Raw genomic sequence first — 25983 nt, 5'->3', positions numbered from 1 at the left:
TCAGTGTACTGTAGAGGAGCAATGAGTCATAAAATGGATGACTTTATTCTAATATAATCTAGCATTCTGGAACACCTAACACCATTCCCTTTGGCCAAAGTTATTAACTGTTAAAATTACTTGTTCTCTGTGAAGTCTGCACTGTTTCTGTGGCTTCTGCTCTCCCTACTTGTACATTTCCTCATTCATTCACAACTGATGTTTCTCCATGCTCTCTTGACATTATAATTCTGAACACATTGCTTTTAAAACTGCTGGATGAATCCTGCCTTCTGCATGCAGGACTGTGCTTTACTGAAAAACTATGTCCCATTCAAAGCACAGGCAGGAAATGTCTGTACTCTGTGCTTTGAATGCACTGTAGCAGGAAGTAAGGAGCTAGAGGTCACATAATCACATGTGACAGCTCAGGGACAAAGCAGAATTTTAACAGCAAGTAAATTATTAACATTCTTCTAGAGATGAACAGCTCAATCTGCAAATGATCAAATTAGAGTTAAATTTCCTGAAATTTTCAAGTCCCCATAAATTTGACCAATTTGAGATTCAGTTCATTAAAATGTATTTTAAAAGATGGGGGCAAGCCATTTTGTGCATGTAAAGTGTAAGGGTAAGAGGTCAGAGGACACAGTTCTAAAGGTAGAAAAAGGCTTAATCTGACTGAAGAGCACTGCTTCAGTGCTCAAGCCCATTGAACATGGGAATGCTAGTCATAGATATGAGAATACTTGATGTGAGATATACTGCAGTAACAGCATTTTAATACCACTCCGTTTTATTCTTATTTCTCACAAACTTCAAATAATGAGGAACCTCTCTCCCTCTATCTTTCTCTCTCTTCCACGTATTTAGTGGCTTTCCAGAATTATGAATCTTTTTACATTTATGCAAATCATTTTTTCCGGAGCAATTCGACGATGCTGGTGAATTTGAATTTCAAATGATCCACCCAATGCTATTTTTTTCTTTTCTCATCGGCTTTACATGCTTTAATAATTTGTGTGCCTGGAGAACCAATTTAATCTTCCCTTTCTTATTGTACAGTATGGCTACAAATCATAAAGACTGGCAATGTTTATGTTAGTTTTGATGAGAGAGCATGTTGAAGTCAGATGCTCCTGATTCAATAAGAGGTGCATATCATAAGTGTCTGACAAGTGGAGTGCACCTAGGAAATCTCACTCCAGTCAGATTTCTTGCATAAGGAATACCACAGTTTGTTATAAATTTGATGTGCTGTGGTGTCAAGCCCCCACCGCACCCCTGCCAATTTTGGCAGTGCTTGGATAAATTGCTTTGAAAAGTTGCAACACTTATGTGCAACCTGAAGTTGCCAAAAGTTTTGCAAGTTTTCAAAGCAATTTATGTCAGAACTCTGGTGAAATTGCTTGGATGAATCGGGGCCAAAGTCTTTTGTATGACTTTTCCCTGCGGATAGGGACATCCACAATTTAAAAAGTAATTTTTTTTATTTCTAAAGTCCACCTAATATTATTAACATTTTGGAATAAATCTGAATAGTGAAGTAAATGGAACACACATCTATTATGTTAATAGCTATATTACTATTCTTTTGATTGATATAGCTAAATACTATTTGATCACTTTTGTTAATTTTTTTTACCAATAATTGGTTACACATGAATAAATCTTTTGTTTCCCATGGAAATCATTCATACCTGTGGCTTGGAGTTTGAGTTACTGTTGTTGAGTGATGTGTTGTTGAAGTATAATGACTTGTTGAAAATGATGTTTCCGTCTCACGTTCAATTACGTGTTCACTGGATATAACATTTTTTGAAACATATTGCTGCAAAAATGTAAAAGAACAACAACAATCCTTTACTATATTTCAAGCTATTTGGAGCATTAAAATGTCCAATTTTAGGATCATAAGCAGCTCTTTTTGAAATCTAAACACTATGGATAACATTAGTTTTACATTTAAGGACAAATTATGTCATGTAAAAAGTGGGCGAAGTTTTATGACAACTCTAAGCTTGACTAGGTCTATATGGGTAAATTCTTGTTGATTATACTATAGCTACTAATGTCACAGATCTGGAATTACAATATTATCATTCCTTGTACCTTCCTTGCAACCTATAATTTAGATAAATATGTTTTTTGTATCTAATGTATATTGAAAACATATTTTACCAATTTACATGACTTAAAAAAAAGCTTAAGTGTTGGACTGCATTTTTGCACTTTTTTGCCATTTTGGAGTGCTTACTTTATTGTTTTATTTATATATCTTGTACTACTAACCAAATTTTATCTGGAAGTGCAAATAATAAAATAGCGATTATCACTGGATAACTAATCAAAATTAATTAATGATACTGATTATGCTGGTGTTGAGCTTCACTTTGACAAAAGCCAAACCTTCCATTACTTTATGAGATTTACTGGTCACTTGAAAAATGTACTATACTGTGACTAAAAGGATGTCTTTAGCCACTGCTAAAAATTGGTAAATTCTCTAGGTAAAATGTATATTTGTCAAACTAAATCTCCAAATTGGTGAACAAATTCACCCATCTCAAGAAACACTAAAGATTCATGATCCCCTTTATAAACTGCAAACTTTTAGATTTTAGATTTTAGAATTAGATCTTTCCATTACAAAATACTATTCTGTTATATTTTCAGGTATAGACTAAGCTTTCTAATTATAAAATTGTGCTTCTATCAGTTACTTTAGAACAACCTACATTTACTAGCTGGACGTTTTCTGGTGGTGGATTTGGATGATGTGGTCCATTTGCCATATTGACCATATTGTTCCTCTCTGATCGTAGACTCTGTCTTAGGCGATCATGTAACTTTTTTCTTTGTTTCCTAAAGAGATATATAAAATAAAACATTAAGCATTGTAACATAGTAGCATGCATTATTTTTTCTGTATAAATTCTTAAAATATTATTTTATATATTGAATTGAACCTATGATGCAATAACATTTTTTACACATTACTAAATTAAAAGAGATGAGTTGTTTCGAAATGTCTATATTTTCTTTTCCTACTTGAATAACTTTTGTAAATAATTGATCGGTTAGTCTATTAGATTTTTATTGATTTTTTTATACTCATGTGTGAAGAGATTTGTGAACTCCTTCAGTATACTACATTTATCTCTTGGCTTCAAAAGAAGCATCAGTCCTAATTTAATTGATTGTCACCTTATGTTAGAAGATGTGACCTGAATACCATTGTTGAAAATACCTATGTATACTTCAATAGCTATACCTAATCTTATATTCTATTAACTCATTATCAAATTAAAGAAACAAATTTTCAACAACAAATGTAAATATTCTTATCTATTTAAATTATATAAAAAAATAATGAAAAAGGTTTACTTGGTTTTGCAGTAGGCCACAACACACATGATGCCAACTACAAGAAGGGCAATACAGATGCCAGTAATAGTGAGCACTCTTTTCTGGTACAATTCCTCTGCTTCTAAAAAGGTAAAAATAGAAAATAAAAATAAAAATGCAATCAAACTCTAAATTTCTAATGTGTTACCATTAAATTACAACATAATTCTCCTATTAAATTGCTAATTACAATAAGCAAAAATGTTTAAAAATATATAAATTTAAGATATTTTTAAATCAAGTAATTTGAATAATTAAAGATAAAAATAAGAAACAGAGGACATATACAAAAATGTATTTCAATAACAATGTAGGACACAATGAAACATATAATTTCTCATGTAGATCTTGTGAAGAGTAATTTTTTATTGTTAAAACACGAAATCAGAATATAGCGTGTAAGAACCGATATAATAAACTGTATTAAAGGGTATTGACACATTTGGAGCCTTTTTTATTTACTTACATTCATTTTGAACTAAAATGCATTTTTGCATTTGGGTTTCTTTACAAATGTTATACTGTTTAGCTTTTACAGGCTTTGATTCTTTGCAGATTAATTCAGAATCTGTCAGTTGGTTTGTTCTCATGGGTGAACTTGTTTTATCTGTCTTTTTCTGAACTCCACTGAGATGATTTATGACCAAAACGCTACGTTCGATTTTCATGTGCTCTGTGGTCATAACTAACTAATCAATGAATTCTAAAATAACTCTTTCTGCAACCAGAAACAGACAGTCCAACGCAGAGATTGTACAAGGTAAACATTGCAAAAAAATTTTTAAAAATCTATTGCAAAAATTATTTTTAGATTCAAATAAAATGCTCTTAAAGTTGTCAATATCCTTTATCATTAGTTTCTACTAGTCAGAAATCTTAACAGTTATTTTGAACAAAGCATAACTTTTCCAACAAAGGAAATAATATAGGAACTTTTGACTGGGAAGACTTTAAAGGGTTGCATGAAATAAATATAATGTACTTGAAATTTTGCATAAAGACTGTCAATGCTGTCCACAAACTGTGTATGGTTTTCATTTAAATGAATCTAAGTTGCAATATCATAGATAAAAATGATGCTGTTTCTAGAAGAAGTTCTCTATGTTTTCCTAATTTCATACAACCCTTTTAAAGAAGATTTCTGTAGTTTTAATTGTATATGTAATATTGATTTTAAATTTAAAAAATAGGTATCTATACATTTAAATTCATTATTACATTTTCTGTCTTCACAAGATTACATCAGAGAAATATGTATACTTATACATTTGATATTGGCTTGCACTTATTGCTCCAATAAAAAGCAAACTAGCGTTTAACTCAAGACAAGTAGATCTTTCAAAGTAAAGACATTTGTTTTTTGAAGTGCACTGTATCTTACAAAATCTAATTTTAAGGTTCAACTCTCTGGTAGCTTATTAGCAAATAGTAGGAAAACATTGGTCATTGAATATTGTGATAAATTCACTTTAATGGATACAGTAGAAAGGCCACTGCACCGCCAATGGGATATAAGTGTGAAAAATGACCCATATTGTAGCTTATCCTTTGGAAAAATGTTTATGCTTCATAGTACATTCAGCAGGGTTATATTCTACTTCATAATAATGCTTTACTTCTTCTTAATATGGTTTAAGCATAAATGCCAACCCCAACCCCCACCGCCTCATTTCCTTAAAATAATTTCAGTGAGTAGAGTAACTCAATTAGATAATAGAAGTAGGCCAAACCTTAAACTTGATACCATAACCCATTTCATGGGATTTATGAGCATAGAACTATAGTAAGCAGCAAAAATGTTTTAGATAACTTAGAGATCATATGTTACAAAATATCTTAACTATTTTTGCTTTAAGCCACTTCTTTTGTGCCTTAACAAATATACAATGTGTTGCTTAGTTGCTGGCTTTGTGTGCAAGAAAACTGGAAATGAAGACAAGTACTTTTTATCCCATATAGTGTTATTTTACCTTTTTCCGTTAATTTATTTAATTATCAAAAACCCACTAGTGTTGACAATGTCCAATATTATGAAATATAACATTGGAAGTTGATAGCAGTTTTATTTTTTTATTAAGTTTTAAATGCTTTTTCCACTTAGAAATTATTTTTTAACAAATAAAAAATAAATCAGTATTGAAAAAAACAAATAACATATTGGAGGTTAATATTAATTGTTGATAAATTTTATATGCGTATTCTACTTAGAACCCAAATGTTTTAGTATGAGCAAGTCATTCCTTATAAAAGCAAAACTTTACAAATGTTTAGTTTCTTATTATTATTTTAATCAAATATTTTTTTGATTTTTCTATAGATTGGGAAATCATTTATTATTAGATGTGCCAAAGTCAGCATTGGGAATCCCTTAGCTCGATTGCTGACAGTGGGAAAGAAATAAAGAAAATGGGGCACAGGTTCAAATAAATCCAAAGTGGCTAAAAAGATTTGTGCCTGAATAAAACTTACCTGACAAAACTGTTTTTTACCATTAAAAAACATAACAAAATGAAAAATTATAATTGCAAACATTCCCTCCAGAATTAAGAAACTGGTAATGATGTTGCCAGCAAAAACATATTTTCAATTAGGTTTGGAAATTAAAAGAAAGAGGAAGATACATTTGCAATTAACTAAATGGCCATGGTTTCCTAAATAGCCTGCAGGCATTAAAATACCTTGAAGGTATGAAAAAGCAGTAGAAAATATTTTACGTAAATTTAAGTGAGATTTGTTTTTTAACATTATTGAACAATATTCATACGTATACATTAGAATGTGCTTAGAATGCGGCCAACATAACATTAAATACCACTTATTAATTTTGAATAAAAGTTTCATGGGAACAATATTTATAAGTTATTTCTGCTTTAATCAAATTAATTAATAGATGCCCTACTAGTGTTAGAACCAAATCAAACACCAAAAGTAGTAGCGAGTTAGAAAATCTAGTAAGCACCCCTCCTAAGAGTTATTTTAAGATACAGTGCACTTCTTGCATGGGAATGAGGAATTTGCAAGCCAATGTCATGATCATGAAATATACAGTTAACAAGTTATGAACATAGTTAAACAAAAATGAACAGCGAAGATTATTAATAAAGTGAGCGAATTCAGCTTTTACTAAGGGGAAGTTGCTTTGATTACAGAAGAAAAATAAAATGGGACAGGATTAGAGAAAAAAATCATGAGGGATAGGCAAAGTCAGAGAGGGATTTCATAGAGGAAACAGATAAAGGAACACAAATTAAGGAGTCAACTGTAGGCCTGGCACAGCATGCTTGATACTGGAAAAAAAGAGTGAGGAAATGCTTGAAAAAAAGGTTGAAGCAGAGTTTGAAGGGATTTCTCATACAGCATAACCCCTGAACTACCTGTAATTGTGGTTTACTTTGTTTTAGGCTGTTATTTTGTATCTGAGAAAATAATTCATATAATGGCAGATGAACATTTTAGAATTATTGCTCACACTCGAAACTGATGCCAATCTGGTATGTTTGAGAAACTGATAAAACCAATAGACAAAATAATCACACATATAACAGCATGCTATTGTAGATATGTGTATTATGATTATTTTGGTTATGAAATGGGGTGAGAACCTCATCTTTCATGTTTGTTCAAGGGTATAGTCAACAAGCCCTCAAACGTTGAGGGATTATTCAATCCTCCTATTTAGGCTATATCTCCATTGATCAGATATGCATATTCCAAATCTGATATGTCCTTTACTGCATCATGAGTGGCAGAGATTTGAGTAATTTTAAATTTGTAGCTACATGGATCCACATAAGGATCAGCCCCATTCAATGGGCCAATCAGCAAGGGGCTGTGAATCTAAAAAAAATTGAAAACCTGTAGAAAAGTAGGAAATGTAAAAAAATATGCACTAACTTCACACCCATTCCTCTTGGGATAACCTCTGGTTATGCAGTGATGACATCCTGTATATCGTTCACGTCACCACAGGAGCTAATGACTTAACTCAGTAATTAAATCTGTATGTAATCCATGTGACCAGTGAGGTTAGTGTAATGGCAGATTCAACTGGCAAGTGATGCCAATTTTTTATTTCAGAACATTCCATACTATTTTAACCCCTTTGGATTTACTAAAGATTTTAATAGATTAACCCAGTAAAATAAATGTTGGTGCAATTTTTATTTGGTGAGATTTTGACATGAGTTGATTGGTTCACTGATTTTTCTATTTGTAAACTTTACGTTGAATATTTTCACTATTTCATTGAAGGCTAAATTAGATATGGATCTTAAATCTTATATGCTCCTTACTAGGAAAAGTGTTAAACAGCATATGGATAAAATTGTAAACTTTCAAAGTTCTCTTAATCTCTAAATATTTTATAATCTATTTATAATTGTTGACATTACATTTACTAAATTTCTCTGCATCAAAAAATCTAGGAAAATCATTAACATATACAAATATCTGTGACTGACTAGAGCTTTAGACTGGTTAAGTGAGAAAACCTGGCGATAGCATGGTATCAATAAAAATCTAAAAAAAAAATTATTATTTTTCATATTCAAAAGCCAAAGACTATCAGCAAATAGGAATTTAAAAATAACACAGATTACTAGGTATTTATTAGTAATGACTACCGTTGTTTACACTTTGTATACGCTTGTCATCAGTATTTTTGATGCTTGTCATTAATGGAATTACCACTTTGTATATTATAGTAATTATGTGTCATATCTGTATAAGAATATTTCACCTTTTAAAGTTATATACTGTCTTAATGCATATCTAATATCATGTATAAAACTTAAGCACTATTGCCTAAAAAGTGAAGTATCTGAATGATAAAGAATGCCCTAAATCTAAACTCGGCAATTCTGGCCTAAAATAAAATACCAGAAAACTTTAATTTATCAGTTGGAACAAGGGGAAGAATAGTGTCAAGAATCATCATACAAATGAAGCTTTGAGAAGTAAAAGATATAACTTTGTTGCTGATCAATAGCTTTTCCATAGAGATGAACTGATTAGATACAATGAACCTGTGGAAGTTACAAGAAATCATTGATTTTGCTTTTTGTTTAATTTCTATTTTATTATATACAGCTCTGGCAAAAATGAAGAGACCACCACATCAAAACCCTGTCATGGGCAGCCCAATCTCCAGACCTGAACCCCATTGAAAACCTCTGAAATGTAATCAAGAGGATGATGGATAGTCACAAGCCATCAAACAAAGAAGAACTGCTAAATTTTTGCACCAGAAGCAGTGTGAAAGACTGGTAGAAAGCATGCCAAGACGCATGAAAGTTGTGATTAAAAATCATGGTTATTCCACAAAATATTAATTTCTGAACTCTTCCTGAGTTAAAACATTAGTATTGTTGTTTTTAAATGAGTATGAACTTGTTTTCTTTGCATTATTTGAGGTCTGAAAGCACTGGGGTTTTGTTTGTTTTTCAACCATTTTACTTTGTCAGAAAAAATACAAAATTTATTGCTTGGAAATTTGGAGACATGTCAGAATTTTATAGAACAAAAGAACAATTTATATTTTACTCAAAAATATACCTACAAAGAGAAAAATCAGACAAACTGAACATTTTGCAGTGGTCTCTTAATTTTTGCCAGAGCTGTATATCTATGTATACATAATTCTTAGAATTAAATATAGTTAAAGAAACTGTATTGGAAGGCTTTTATATGACTTCAAAGTATTTAGAGAAGCTAGACAACTCTACTTACTATGTGCAAATGTCAAAGTTCTGCATACGTTATATTTACATAAGCAGCTATGTTTTAGGGAGGTAGTTAAGGTAATAAAAGGTGTGATGTCTCGAGGAACATGAAAAGATAAAAATGACAGTGGTCTATCAAGAATATGAATACAGAAGTTTAATGGAAGAATAAAATGTAAGGGACAATTAATGATATTTTGTGAAATGTAATGATTACTTGATGAAAATAACATGGAAGAAAGAATTAATGGCAACATAAAGTATTATGATTAAGAAAAAACACCAGTGGGTTGTCAGGGATTTTTTAAAATTAGAGTAAGGACAGGGAGTGGTATAAAGAAATAAAAATAATACTCACCTACTCAATTACTCCCCATTTCAGTAGTGCTACTCTGTTGATTTTTGCTATGGCTATGTTCATCAATAAGTGATAGCCACAACCTATCCCAATGTCATGCTGACAGGCCAATGTTTGATTCAAATGGAAACATGAATGTTGAACAGGATGTCATTATGACAGAACTGGGCGGGACCACTGGAGTGGTGATGATGGAACAGAGCAGTTTGCATGGGTAAGGAGTTCATATTGATTTCTTATTTTTAGGATAAGCCATCAGTAGTTTATTGCTGAGGGTCCCTTTCAATGGAGAAACCTGAAGGAGCAGCAACACCCCAGAAGGGTACAATATAGTGATGTAAACATTAGGTGATGTTCTCAACACCTGGGAATCTTCTTCTGTTCTAAGGAACCTTTTTCTTAAGCAACAATACTTCTGCCAAAAAATCTTGTTGTTCACTTTCGTATTATACCCAGCAATAGCACAGTTATCTAAGGGTACCGTCACACAGTGCAATTTTGATCACTACGACGGCACGATCCGTGATGTCGCAGCGATCGTATGATTATCGCTCCAGCGTCGTAGACTGCAGTCACACGTTGCAATCACGGCGCTGGAGCGATGCCGAAGTCCCCGGGTAACCAGGGTAAACATCGGGTTACTAAGCGCAGGGCCGCGCTTAGTAACCCGATGTTTACCGTGGTTACCAGCGTAAAAGTAAAAAAAAACAAACCGTACATGCTCACCATCTGATGTCCGTCCGGTCCCTTGCCGTCCGCTTCCTGCTGACAGATCCGGCCGTACAGTGAGAGCAGAGTGCAGCGGTGACGTCACCGCTGTGATCTGCTCTCACTTTCCGGCCGGCAGACAGTCAGAGCGGGAAGCGGACGGCAAGGGACCGGACGGACATCAGATGGTGAGCATGTACGGTTTGTTTTTTTTTACTTTTACGCTGGTAACCACGGTAAACATCGGGTTACTAAGCGCGGCCCTGCGCTTAGTTACCCGATGTTTACCCTGGTTACCAGCGAACGCATCGCTGGATCGCTGTCACACACAACGATCCAGCGATGACAGCGGGAGATCCAGCGACGAAAGAAAGTTCCAAACGATCTGCTACGACGTACGATTCTCAGCAGGATCCCTGATCGCTGCTGCGTGTCAGACACTGCGATATCGTAACGATATCGCTAGAACGTCACGAATCGTACCGTCGTAGCGATCAAAATTGCACTGTGTGACGGTACCCTAACTGAAAGGCTATATTTTTTTTTTAAACCCGAGCCATCCATTTACTAACATTTGCAACATTTACTAGTTCATTCACCCTAGCGTATAGAACAGAATAGTGTAACATTGAAAAACATTGAATTCTTTTGACTTTATAATGACTTTATTTAAAAATAAATAATGAAGGACTTTTTAAAAATAAAAATGGATTCTGAATTTAGGTAAAAATGTTTTTTTTTGTCTTGAATAAACTATAAATATTAAAATGCCTAAACTCTGTAGAGTGGTGATTTTATGTCAATGCCATTATTTATTTTATTATTGTACTTCTGTATACTGGACAATTACAGCCTTAACCTTAGAAAAATGGGGTGAAGACTTGCTGGTTTTCAATGTTATTAGTTTTATAATAAAAGTAAAACACAAGAACCTTTTCCCGTGTTAAAGATATACCTGTAGTGTAAACCTAGCTTTAAATTTATATTATTCATTTAATTATTGTAAAAAATGTATTCCTGGCTATTTAGTAAACTGTAGCACTGCGCTTATTTCCGGTATTTTAAAGGTATTGTGACATCAGAAAATGATCGATTGTTTAAATCAGAATTTTATATTAAATATATTATTAATTTTTTTTATGTATATATTTTTACATATCACGATCTGTATTAAAAAAAAACTTGCAATCATCACACTGGCCACTGGGGCTGTTTTAGACTTTAAATTCCAATTACTTCAGGGCATGACACATGTTACAGCCACAGTGGTTGGAATCCAGATGCTATCTCTTGTTTTGAAATGTCAGATAAGCCTGTGCAAAGGACACTGTGAATGGAAGGGGAGAAGGCTTAAGGTACCGTCACACTCAGCGACGCTGCAGCGATATAGACAACGAGCCAATCGCTGCAGCGTCGCTGTTTATGTCACTGTAGAGACGTCAAACACAGCAGCTCCACAACGATGCAGGAGCGATCCTGTGACGTAACGGTGACTCACTTATCGTTCTCACAGGTTGTTAGCTCCATTTAAAACATTGCTGGCATCGTTGCTTTTGCTGTCAAACACGACGATACACGCCGACCTGACAACCAAATAAAGTTCTGGACTTCTAGCTCCGACCAGCAATATCACAGCGGGATCCAATTCGCTGCTGCGTGTCAAACACAATGAGATCGCTATCCAGGACGCTGCAACGTCACGGATCGTTGTCGTTCTCATTGTAAAGTTGCTGAGTGTGAAGGTACCTTTAGGTGAGAAATCACCCATTGGTGGATCCTGTGTTATTAGCTGGGCATAAAAGTGTTACCTTTCATTGTAATTTTGTCTCTGATTAGGAGCTATGCAGTAAACACTTCCTAAAAGAACAGGAAGTAAAAATGCCCAAGTAGCCAATGTTAAAATTGCAAGTATAATTAATTTTGTATCTCCAGGAAGCTGCTGGCTTTCAGTCATGCAGACATACAGACGACATTGCTCACAGAATTGTGATTGGCAGCTGTATGTACACCCTGGCACTTTATGATGCTAGCTCTGCACTGATGCACTGCAGATTGAGCTTTCAGTGAAAGTATCGGAGCATGCTTACAGTCATCACTCACACTGTTGTGAACAGTGACTGTACCCACATTGGACCGCCTCTTTGACTGAAAGCTGATGGCTCTCTGGAGGAATAATGTTCATTTTCTCCTGGGTGCAGCACTGAGAAGCCAGGCGCCTTCCTAACTCTATTAACTGCACATTAACTAGATATCTGTCGGTTAATGATGCTATCTGACATGATAAGATCCCTTTAAACAATAGGTCATTTTCTAATGATACGCTCCTATTAAAATCCAGCAATATAACAAATTACTAAAACTTTCATAAATATACATTAGATGAAAACTTAGACCATGACGTCTTTACTTTTTATATGTGCTTAGAAATTTCAATCCACAATAATTTAATTGTAAATATGGATAATCATTTTGTTTCACTGGGTTATTTCTGAAAAAAATATTGGTATTTTTAATATTTAGATAATGTCTATTAGTTTAATGTCCCAAACATAGCCTGTACATTTCAATGAACTAGGAGTAACTTGTAGTTGAACCAGTTTAATAAAAGTGCAAGCAAAGTGAACCATGATTTCTCTATTCTGGTGTTAAAGGTTAATTTACACAAAATACAAATAACAGTCTGGAAGAAGATACTGTATGATTATGTTATAGCTGTATGATCCCTTCCAAAGCATAAGGAAATTGGTTAGAAATTGAAGGAAAAAAAAGAAGGTTTTAAGCTTTTAGGCTCTAATATCTGCAGGCTAAAAGGAATGATTGGTCCATACCCATAAATTCAATTCCAAGATGCTCTGCCAATGCAGAAAGTTGACAAAAAGAAAGAAAAGGGAAAAGTTTCAGAAAAGAGCAATAAACTGTACTCCAAAAACAAATTATACATGAATACTATGGCTACCCTGTGTCTGCACATTGAGACAAGACGTGATGATAAATGGTCAACTCGAGTGTCCATGTTAGAGGGGTTTTCCACTACTTGGACAACCCTTTCTCAATTTCTATGTGCCCGCGTGAACAAAATAATACACTTATACCCACCTCCAATATCGACGCCATTTCAGTGGTGTCAACACTGGCTCTCCTGGGGTTTGCGTGACATTGTTATGTCATATAAGCCCTGCAACCAATCAGCTGTCACATCCTTTGGGCAAATCTGACATCTAAAGGAATTGGAAGGTATGGCTGCTCTCTGACATGTTTTGAATGTCATATTTGTGTGAAGGAGGGGAAAGTGAAGTGGCTGCTGATTGGTTGCAGGGCTCCTGTGGTGTAACAATGTCAAATGAGTCCCGAGAGAGCCAGTGCTGACATCGCTGGAATGGAACCGGCACTGGAGGTGAGTATAACTAATTATTTTAATTGGGGTAAACAGTGATTTAGAAGTGGTTGTCCGAATAGTGGACAACCCCTTAAAAGTAGAAACACAGACTTAATATATCACATGGGACACAGGAAGAAATCTGAATGTTTTTCATATACATTGCACATCTCTATATTCCCTTAGAGTATACTATTATTACATTTTTGCATACTTTGTTTTAACATTTATTTGTTTGAATAACACTACAGTAGAATCAGAATACCTGTTACTTAGTACATTTGCATCAATAGCTTAACTGTTCTTCAAGTCAATAATGTATGCTAAGCTACAGAAAACAACAAGCTCAATAATTAGATATTTTTTATATTTTTCTTTTAAAACCCAACTGCAGTTTACATTCTGACTATATCCTAAAGCTATAGCATGGGCTTTAAAGCCTTAAAAAGTTAAACACACTTTAATAATTAGAACATTGTAATTTAAGAAAAAATATATACTAACAATATCTAAAAAAATCAATAAAATGTGTCATTATATGTGGCAACTAAACAATGAAATCCAAATGTGACAACAACAAATAAAAAAAGTAATAAAATTGGATTATCAGGATTTGCGGACATCAATCAGTAACACTTCAAAGGAATACGTTAAACAAACGGCATCCATCCAGATTTCTTCCAAAGACAGCCATTAATGAGAGCCTATATTGACACTGCTCATTAGACATTAGTTGCACACAAAAGCTTGGTTAGTAGCATGCCCATGCATACATATTTTTGCATTTATGGTAGAAAATCTCAACAATTTAATTTTATAAGATGGAATATGCAGCGTCTATTTGAAATAAATCAGAATTTGATCTGCATACCCAGAATGTAATTTGGCTGTGTAGCTTAACAAGATAACATGCCGAGAAATGTAAATTATTCTTTAAACCTTGCACAAGGGAAGCAGTTAATGTTTCATTTTTATTCACAGCTACACTTCCATTATGGTGGACAAGGAACATTGTGTTTGGTTCATTACCTGTGGAGTTAAATGCCTAATGTGTGTTTCATTAAACAGCATGTGAGAATATGACAGAGTGCTTACTTAACCTTTAATCAGTCAGTTGGGGTCCATTCGACCCCAAGCAAGTTTGTTTTTGTCATATTTCTTTGGGTGCCTCTCCTCTCTCAGTGCATCTCGAGACATGGCGTCAACTAGACGTTCCACAGCAAGGTGCTTGTAACTAATAGTGTAAGAATTTTGGCACGGCTAACTGGAGGACTAAGAGTGTCATGCAGTCTTAAGTGTACCAGTGCAAATCTATCTATATTTTACATGCACATAAATGCTCATACAAGAAGAATGGTGAAAAGCTATTTCATGTAAAACTCCCTCAAAAGATAACAGGGCCATTCCTTGGCCTGGAGAAAGAAAGGCTCAATCTCCAGAGACCAGCCCTCTTTACCCTTCAGAGACCAGATTTTCTTACCATAAGACTTAATCTGTGGACTAGTGTACCTCAGGAGCTGGTCACAGTGGGAACCATTTATGGTTTAAAAAAGTCTTAAATGCTTTTTTTTTTTTTAGAATAAAATGACATAGATACGTATGTAAATGTGCAAAGATATTTTTTTAATGTTTGGTCCAGTGCATTGGCAATTGGGATAAGGGGTGAAAGATGAGCTCTTTTGGAGTGGGCCGTATCATACATTTTGGTTGTACAAATGCTCCTTGCTTTTGTCCTTTCCCATCTCTCATTTGAACTTGATGGTGATGGACGTTTGCCGTTTTTCAACCAAATTAACTATGCATCTATCTCACATCTATCTCATCTCTATTTATATCTATCTCATATAATTTCATATCTATCTATGTCATCTCTCTATCTCTCATATCTATCTCATCTCTCTATCTATCTGTCTATCTCATATCTATCTATGTCATCTGTATCTCATATCTATCTCATCTCTCTCTATCTATCTAGCTATCTCATATCTATCTCATCTCTCTATCAAGCTATCTCATAGCTATCTATCTATCTATATGTCTATCTCATGTCTATCTCATATCTATCAATCTATCTATCTATCTATCTATCTATCTATCTATCAATCTATCTATCTCATATATATTTATCTATCATCTATCTATCTAAATAGATTTGATATATAAGTGGATGAAATAGAAATATATACATACTCTATTTACTTATATTTATAAATATACATATATTATATGTATCTATTGTTTTTATTAATCCTTCTATCTTCTCATTTCCATCTACAGTGGCAGATAAAAGTTTGGTCACCCCTCCCCTGGTCAAAATTACTGTTATTGTGAACAGTTAAGCAAATGTTCTTTTTTGGCAATTTTTAAAATGTAAAAGATGAAAATATATTTTTTGCCTAAAATACAAAGGAAATGTGTGACCTTTAACTTTAGCCCTTTTAGAGATCAACTTGCTTAACTGTTAACAATAACAGTAACTTTGACCAGGGGTGCAAAAACTTTTACATGCCACTATATTTAATAAATGTAATGTGTAATTTTTCAAAGGACTTGTAGGTATAATTAACAGAAGTGACTAACCGGTCAGTCACTTTCAGAAAATGTCAATCACTGTATAGTCATTTTCAGCCTGTTTGACATTGCATTTCTATGGAAGCTACTGAAAAATAAGCTACTTCTGCAATTACAGAGATATGGTTTTAGACTAATGCTTCTCAAAGTTAATCAGGATGAAGTGGCAGTGTAAACTGGACAGTCTCCAAAAAAAAGGGGATATGCAGAGTCATATACACCTGCTCTAATCTGCAGAACTGAGGGTAAGCAGCCCACATCTATAGTCGTGCTACAAACTAAGTGTTAATTTTCATTATTATTTTTGCAAGATGTGTGGGATATATAACACTGGTCAACAGCATTTTTGGTGCCAAAGATATTTCATCGAATTTGGGGTATTTTTGGGGTGCTGATTCTGAATATGTCATCAGTTTTGCCAGATTGGCTCAAGTTTTTGAGATTTTTGGTATCTTATTTATAGCACTTGTTGGTAAATGTGACGCATCATCTCATTAATTTCTTTGGATTAGTACTTGAACTGAGCAGTTCTCAATATAGTTTTGTGTTAATTAGTGTTCTAAAAGTTTGTTCATAGCTTGATTTTTGCACTAACTTTATGTTGTTGTCTGTTTTCCAGTGAAAAGCATGAACTCATCAAGAAGAAGTTGTCTTAACGATCCAGACTCATTCTGTTATATTTGTGGTGAATACACACTGCCAAAACATAGAAGAAACATAACAGACTTCGTAAAAAAAGTGTATTTTGCCTATTTTGGGGTTATGCTTGGGGACCAAGACAAGTTTTGGGCACCACACATAGTGTGCAAAGCATGTATCGAATTATTACGAAAATGGAGCAAAGGACAAAGAAAAAGCTTCAAATTTGGTGTTCCAATGGTGTGGAGAGAGCCAAAAAATCATCATGATGACTGTGATGACTGTTATTTATGGTAAACACAGGTACAGGCACATCTTCACAATGAGGGACAGGCCTTCTTGCAGATTCCATGTTACTCCCATTTTCGTTTCTTATGCTTATTGAATCCTTGCACTTGCACTGCACAGAAATAACAGTCATCATGATGATTTTTTGGCTCTCTCCACACCATTGGAACACCAAATTTGAAGCTTTTTCTTTGTCCTTTGCTCCATTTTCGTAATAATTCGATACATGCTTTGCACACTATGTGTGGTGCCCAAAACTTGTCTTGGTCCCCAAGCATAACCCCAAAATAGGCAAAATACACTTTTTTTACGAAGTCTGTTATGTTTCTTCTATGTTTTGGCAGTGTGTATTCACCACAAATGTAACAGAATGAGTCTGGATCGTTAAGACAACTTCTTCTTGATGAGTTCATGCTTTTCACTGGAAAACAGACAACAACATAAAGTTAGTGCAAAAATCAAGCTATGAACAAACTTTTAGAACACTAATTAACACAAAACTATATTGAGAACTGCTCAGTTCAAGTACTAATCCAAAGAAATTAATGAGATGATGCGTCGCATTTACCAACAAGTGCTATAAATAAGATACCAAAAATGTCAAAAACTTGAGCCAATCTGGCAAAACTGATAGCATATTCAGAATCAGCACCCCAAAAATACCCCAAATTCATTAAAATATTTTGGACACCAGAAAAAAAAAATTTTTTTGTTGACCTGTGTAATTTACTAATTTGCTAGTAATATATTATTGTATTTGTATTATTTTGTACAGATACAGACAGACACAAGTTTTAAATACTGAAAGAAATATACTATTATCTTACATTTTAAACCTTGTTGAGGATACATCCTCATGGTATTCTAATTTGAACTCAGGTATTGAAAAGGAGGCATTGCTGTTTTTTTGTATGTCAAAAATGATGGAAATCTTTATTTATGGATAGTGGGTGAATCAGTATATCACAACGTACTTGTCTAAGATTAGAAAAACATATCTGCTTTACTCCAAAAACAGTGCCACACATGTCACAAGTTGTGGGTAATATACAGTATAAGCCTATGGATAGCTGTGACTTTGATTATGAAAAAAAGCAGCCATGTTATTAATCACAGACAATTTAAGTACTTATAAATATAGTCATGTGACACAATTCCCTGTAACATTTTAGAATTTTGGGGGGAAATTATTGGAGTCCTAGAATGCTACTTTATTTATTGGTTATCTTTTAAGGTAATAGTCCAGGCCCTACAATACATGGACTACTGCATCACTGAAATCAAAACTGACATCAAACATGCAGAAATTCACACTGTCAAAAATGATGGCACTATTTAAGTACTCCAGAAGTAATTCAATTAATTTATATACTATTTTACTTCATACGAAGCAATAGGCTGATTTTGGATTGTAATGTGTCCCTTCCCAAAGTCTGGTTACTGCAGATGTAATATAGACACTGGCCGGTGTTCTTTCAGGAGTGCACCACTGTCCAGCCTCCTAACTTCCTGGTTTCTGGGAAGTGGGTGCTCCTGCTAGGTTGACATTTAGGACCACCGGCATGGTCACACCATTGGCCTAATTTACTCCTGATTTGCCTCTGAAGCAATGGAGGAGCACTGTACCAGTAAAGCTGGTCAGATCAGGAGCTAAGAGCGCCTTCCAGCAATCCCGAACAGATTCAGAACAGTGCTTAAGAGATCTATTGGAAAGAACTTGAAAGCACTATGCAACCGCTGTAGTCTAGACAATGAGCCCCAAACAATAAAAAATACCCCATTTTTGAGAACAGGGAAGAGATTTAGTAACAAGTACATTGCAAAATTGCTTGTTTTTATCTACTGAAGAAGACGAAAAAAACATTTCATATCCTTCCCCTTTAATGAGATAGTTACACATTTGTGTTTAATTGCCCAACTAGTTAGAGAATCGTAAATCAATTTGTACCATTCCACCAGCTAACCAGATAAACTACATGTCCTTGGATATGTGACTGAAGTGATGTTCAATCCAATGTTTAGGGTTGCAAAGATAGGAATATATCTAAAATACATTTTTCTAAACTTTTGCACTGCTATGGTTAATGTAAGACCTTTAGATACTTGTTAAACTATAATCCACTTTTTTATGTTGGTGGATTAAGTCTCAAAGTCAATCAATACTATGTATTTAGATATGTAGGATAGAAAATAGCGCATGTATGATGTCAAGTCATTGGTTTAACCCCTTAACCCCCAGAGCTTTTTTCGATTTTGAGTTTTCGTTTTTCTCTCCCGTTCTTCCCAGAGCCATAACTTTTTTATTTTTCTGTCAATATGACCATGGGAGGGCTTGGTTTTTTTGCAGGACGAGTTGTACTTTTGAACAACATCATTGGTTTTACCATGTTGTGTACTAGAAAACGGTAAAAAAATTCCAAGTGCAGTGAAATTGAAAAAAAAGTACAATCCTACACTTGTTTTTTGTTTGGCTTTTTTACTAGGCTCACTAAATGCAAAAACTGACCTGTGATTATGATTCTCCAGGTGATTACGAGTTCATAGACACCATACATGTCTAGGTTTGTTAAAAAAAAAAAATTGCTCCATTTTCCGATACCTGTAGCGGCTCCATTTTTTGTGATCTGGGGTTGGGTGAGGGCTTATTTTGTGTGTGGTGAGCTGGCATTTTTAATGATACCATTGTGGTGCAGATACGATCTTTTGATCGCCTGTTATTGCAATGTCTCGGCGACCAAAGAAACGTAATTCTGGCGTTTTGACTTTTTATCACCAAATATATGTAGGTTTGATTTTATTTTTATTGTTTTATTTTGAATGAGGTGAAAAAGGGGGTGATTTGAAATTTTATTTTTTTTATTTTTAAAAGCTATTTTTTTTACTTTTGGCATGATTCAATAGTCTCCATAGGGGACTAAAAGCTGCCACAACCCGGCTGTGCTGCATAGAGGCAATGATCACATCACCTCCATATAGCAGATTTACTCATTTGCTATGAGTGCCGACCACCGAGTGGCGCTCACAGCAAGCCATCACTGACAACCATAGAGGTCTCCAAGAAACTTCAGGTTGTCATGTCAACACACCGGTGACCCGAGATCACGTGACGGGGACACCGGTGTTTGTGTTCCGGCGCGATTGCCAGAAGTGCTTGTTAAATGCCGCTGTAATTTATACAATGTGATTTTCTGGGTTTAATTTTTTATATTCTATCTCTCAATATTAAAATTAACCAACCCTTAAAATTATAGACTGTTCATGTCTTTGTCAGTGGGCAAACTTACAAAATCGGCAAGGGATCAAATGCTTATCTCCCACTGTATCTTTTGGTGATCGCTGTTTTTTTCCATACTCCTTTTTCTCTTACCCTTCTTTATGACTACTTTTGCATGCATGAGGCTGATTTGATAATTTTGAACTTCCCGGGTGATGCCCACTCCCTTCTAATTTGCGTAATTCATTTAATACTGACATTTATTGATTGTACGTAAGGGCACACTCAATATTTGATCATGAAATCATGCTGTATTAATTTACAAACACAAAAAAACTACTGAAACAACTGAAGGCAGTTCTGACATCTGGAAAATGTTTGCCTGCATATATTTTGTTGTCTATCATGAATTTTCTACTGTGCTCTTTTACATAAACATGAACAGTAGAGAAAAGCAAAAATGCCGAAATTTGAATTCAGCTGATTGCTTACATTTGACAAGGATATTTGATTTGCAATGAAGTCAAGACATGCATGGAGAGCCTGTGTGTTGTGACTGTCACACAGCCGCGAGACATACAGCTGTGGCTCGGAACAGCTGATTATCAGGAGCATTCCAGTTAGCTGGGTTCCCGATGCAGCTTCTTCGGTAAGCGCTAAAGCTTGCTGAATAAGGAGGGAGCTGACCATGTTCACTCATCTCTAGTAGACAGCATTGGATGAGAGCATATTTTTTGTGAAACAAGCAGTGTTTTTCACTGGTATCAGTTTTGGGTACATATGACTTTTTTGATTACTTTTTATTTGTACTGGGATGAACAAAAAAACTGCAATTGTTCTTTGCATTTTTTCCATTCTCCATACAGGATAAAGATATAGCATCATTTTAAGGGTCAATTTGAATATAGTGATATCCAGATGGTAACTTTATTATGTTATTTTACATTCTCACAAGAAAAAACTTTAAAAAAAAGCTGTTCTGAAAGTCATTTTTATTTTTTTATCTCTATGAGACCTTATGGTACTATTTTGAGATTCATATAACTATTTCATCTATTGCCATTTCATTTTATGTGAATCGGGATTAACAAAAATGGCAATTCATTCTTAGTTTTTGAATTTTTTGCCACTTTCACTGAGTGGGATAAATATTTTTAGTATATTGGTCATTATGGAAATGGTGGTACCAAATGTATCTCCTTTTTATTTGGCATTTGTTTTTTATGAAACGACTTTATATTCTGAATTGTATTTTACATTGTTAATACTGTCAGTGTAATACTGACAGGCAGCCTAATAGATCTTGCCTCCAGCAGGTCTATTGGCATTTGATTTATGCTAGGCGACCATTGAGACTGCGCTGTGGAGATGCGATGGAGTGACAGAGGCAGCAATCTCCCTCTGTCACATTCTTAAGTTCAGCAGTTGTTATTGATAGCTGTATGTAAAGAGTTAACTGAGTGCTGCAAACATTGATAGTGCTCAATTTCCTCTGCTTGATCTCTGTTAGCAGGAGGAATTGAATGCTGTTAAGTAGTGGTAGCACCAGGATCATAAAATCGGGAAGAATAATCACTGTCTTTCACATCATAATGGAAAAGTGGTATGTCCATTAGGAGATGAATAGCTAGTGAGTTAACACAATGTGATTAAGCAGTCTAAATTAGCATTATCAAGTTATATAAATGATATTAATATAAAATTAACTTTTTTCATGCTTCCCTTAATCTAATCTGCTTCAGATTTGTTTTCACATTAAATAAATTGAGTCCTCGGTAGGTTTTGAAGTCGTGCCCACACACAAGTGACCATGAAAATGAAATGTTGTGCTGTACAGTACATCACAAAGTCTGGCTGAGTTGTTTGCTGTATGTGGACCCTAGGAATCGTGTGTAAAAGTTTCTTGAAATGCTAAGGTGTTGATATGTCTGTCAGCTAAGATATAGAAATAGTTAAAACTGAAACATGTATGTCTGCACATAGGTAAAAAAAAACTGGAGATCCAAGGATATTTGGCTGCTTTGATTCCTTGGCAAACTCTTGATGAAATGTAGATATAGCTTTGATTTGTCTAATGATAAGATAGTTACTAGTATAGCGCATTACTAATGGGATACCTTATTATCTAAAAGGCAATTAAAACGTGAACTTTTTATATGTATATGTTATATGCATATATAAATTATAATTGTATTCTGGTTTTCTTTCAATAAATTCCTTTTTTGTGTGGCCAAACACACATATATGTATACTGTATGCATAAATGAGGAAGCTGTTTACTTGGTTTTTGTGTTCTTACCTTTACAGTGGCTAAAACTTTTTTTAATATAATAATGCATGCATGCCCATTAACATTGGTGCATCAAAAAGATATTGCACTAATAATAATAATATTCCATTATTATTATTTTAAATCATGCTACAGGCAGAGCAAACAGTACTGAGCCTAGTAGAGAATACATCAAGTACTAGGTGAGATCTGAAGAGAGATTCAGCAACGAGAAAGCAGCACCAATTGAGCATGCTCCTATTCAGGCAGAGACAGAAAGGAAGTGGACGTACTGTAGAAGCTGGCCATTACGTAGTTTTGGCAGCGATCACCAGTAAATTCATTTGGGCACCTGAGAGGAAAGACAAAAAGGGTGGAGAAAACAGAGAAAAGAGAAGAGTTGAATATATGCCAAGAAAGAAGATCCTTAAAGTGTAAACTGATTGTTTTTGGAGGTCCACCACCAAAGATTGACTCTTACTTTTTGCACTGGCATGACTTAATATTTGATTTCCACTTATATAAAAACTTAGATGACAACCCTTTTCAAAAAATGACAACACTAAATGAAACTTTGTCAGATGAACTCTTTGAATGAATTACTGATTATTTTTTTACAGTTGCAGGTAACTGATTAGCCGATTTACTGATGTATTTAAAGTCATGTGCAGTACAAAAAGTAACTATTGTCTCTGATAAAAGACCTCACCAAGTATGTCTGATTTATTTTTTATTTGTTGCTGTATTTGGGGATGAAGGAATTAAATCAGATTATTGGGACATACTTTCTGGTCTCATGACTCTCATAGGGTCAGTTGAAGTACATCTTGATCCAGTAAATCCACGTATGCACCTAAAGGGTAAAAATGTAATGAGCAAAATAAAATATAAAAAAAAAGAAAAATGGCATCCACCTGAATGTATTCTCCTGTAGGACATGATAGAAAAAAAATAAACTTCACTTTTTAAAAGAGTAACACAGTCTTTTTATATGCAAGGTGAAAGATGATGTTTAAAGGAAATCTGTCACCAGGTTTTTGCTCCCCCTTCTGAGAACACCATGATGTAGAGGTAGAGGCCCTGATTCGAACAATGTATCACTAACTTTACTGGGTGGGGCAGTTTTTATTAAAAACTGTTTTAGCTGCTGGAGATCTAGCAGTTCTCTTAATGCTGAGCTCTGTATAGCGCCGCCCCACACCACTGATTGGTAGCTTACTGCATAGACTGTGCATAGGCAGAAAGCTGCCAATCACAGAGGAGGACATGGTTGGACTATATGGCAGCCGGCCAAGTAGTCCTCAAGTGATAATTTCAAGCAAATGATACATAACTGAAATAAGAGTTTCTAGCCCCTACACTAAACTGCTCTCAAATTGTTAGTAAAAGTCTGGTGATAGAGTCCTTTAACTGATGCACAACCTACAATGGCAAAGTAAAGGTAGCATTAAAATGTAATATTTTTACATGGAGAAAGTAGATTTACATAATACAGTACAATGATACAAGATTCAGTACAAGCTTCGGAATGTGACATTTTCATTGCTTTGGGTAGTTTTTATATAGCAAAGGGTCAAATTATTGTTGACATTTACTATTATAAAAAATATTTTTTTGAACATCAAACATTTTTATTCAATAGGTGCAGGGGTCTTAAAATAGAAAACCTATGATATACAGATGAAAAACGTAAATATAAATGCAATGAGCAGACTATTTTGGTCTGATTGGCTGACAATCTAAAGTTTATTGAGGTTTCCTAACTCCCCCTGACAGTTTATGTAAGGGAAGAATTAGGCAGGTTCAACTATAACTATATTGTCTGGCATGAGCTTCCTACAATCCCTGAATAAGCACACAAATACGTTCAGCCATTTAAAAAATACATGTGTATTTGGGGAGTTGTAAAGGATGGGTGTCAGCTGAATGAACATCTGGTCATTTGCTATATAAGATGTATGGGCAACTTTAGCAATTAACAGAAGTTTGAATTAATCATTTTATTTCCTTCTTAAAACACAGTTTAATTATTTCTGTTCTAAAAATTGCTGAATGACAGCAAATTCACATAATGTTGTAAAAATTGTATAACAGTAGAACAAAAGATAAAAAGTAGACTTGAAATATCCAAACAAACTTAGTTTTTCTTTTAATCAACTTTAGAAGCACTATTAAGTTTCAATGTTTCGGGTAAATGTGTTAGAACTTGCCCAATTATCACTTGTCTTACACCTAGGAAGAGGTGTTTCAGTTGTTAATTCTAAATTAGCTATGCTGACATATTGGTAGGTATGTGCACTCAGAATTAATTCAGTGGATGTAATGAAATACATAAAACAAGTGTAACCAATATTGTACAAAATGTAAATTGGACAGTCGTTGAGAGGAGAATGTCAGTGCTAAATTATAAGAAACATTACATAGACTGACCAATTATCTTAAAGTATACCTCCAGTTATTTACAGTAATTATTACAGGGCATGATTGTGGACAATTTTTTTTTCCAAAAGAGATTTTGATTCTAAATAGCAATTGGGACCCGAAGTGGTCATTGAAGGTCGGTTCAGTCAATGCATTAGGAGAGTATCTCCTTTTCTCCTGTATTCAGTACAGTTCTGTAAAACATAATGTAATTCTATGCTGTTGGCTCCTCTACTGGATATGAAAGCCAAGAAGACCGGCATAGACACAGTGGGCCCAATTTATCAAAGCTTTTACGCCACTCTAAAAGTGGCGCAAAAGCTTTGAAAGGTCACAAACACCGCAATGCTGTGTTGAGCAAAAATATTGGTACTTTTGGTATTTTTATGCCAGTTTGAATCAGCTCCGCTGGAATGGACAAAGCTGGGAAAGGATGTGATCTTTTCTCCCCCATCCAGTTGATCAAAACTGCCAGCCTTTTTCACAATAGAAATGATACTACAGTCAATGACTGGAATAGCATTACTAGTTTGAAGGAGCAGATGAAGTGCTTATCTTAATGAATTTAGCACTTCTTGTACTCCATCAGGACTGGTGTAGCATGTACTGGTTTTGATGAACTGGCTACTCTTTCTTCTAGTGCATAGATAGGAGCAGCCTATACCTGGTCTGTGCTGCTATTTAGAAACCAAATCTGCTACACAAATGTAGAAAGCTTTGCTAGGTCTGACCTAAATTTAACAATACAAAGGACTTCAGTAATATATGCATATTAAAAATGATCTTTCGCTCCCAATTTTATTTCCTGATCCATAAAATTTTGCTTAAAAACATCGCAAAAATGTAAGGTAATATTCAGAGCCATGAAGATTGAAGAACTGTGTAAAAAATACAACATCCGTTTGCACTGCATCATTGAATATATCAGCACAACTTTTTTATATTGGCTAATTAGAACACTAATGGTCCAGTTTTTCACTAGATACGATGGTCTAGGTATTTCTGTATGAAAATGGGGAAAATTAAATATTT

At 34.4% G+C, this 25983-nt stretch overlaps 1 protein-coding gene across 8 annotated transcripts in view; it reads right to left on the bottom strand.

Annotated features, from left to right (window-relative positions):
* NRG1 (neuregulin 1) overlaps positions 1-25983 on the bottom strand; it is a 1056081-nt gene that overhangs the window by 9660 nt on the left and 1020438 nt on the right. For 3 of the 8 annotated variants that reach the window (XM_077274106.1, XM_077274157.1, XM_077274133.1), the window contains 5 exons: positions 22824-22882; positions 13002-13025; positions 3367-3469; positions 2718-2844; positions 1680-1810 (listed from right to left, as the gene is read on the bottom strand). In XM_077274106.1, the coding sequence (XP_077130221.1) occupies positions 1680-1810; positions 2718-2844; positions 3367-3469; positions 13002-13025; positions 22824-22882 (444 nt within the window). Of the gene's footprint in view, positions 1-1679; positions 1811-2717; positions 2845-3366; positions 3470-13001; positions 13026-22823; positions 22883-23315; positions 23384-25983 lie in introns of all 8 variants that reach the window. The other 5 variants (XM_077274096.1, XM_077274151.1, XM_077274124.1 and 2 more) reach the window with 2 other exon arrangements.

Source organism: Ranitomeya variabilis, chromosome 1 (assembly GCF_051348905.1).
Source record: "Ranitomeya variabilis isolate aRanVar5 chromosome 1, aRanVar5.hap1, whole genome shotgun sequence".
NCBI lineage: Eukaryota > Metazoa > Chordata > Amphibia > Anura > Dendrobatidae > Ranitomeya > Ranitomeya variabilis.
Note: the sequence above shows the minus strand (reverse complement) of the source record. Positions and strands in the feature narration are given on the sequence as shown.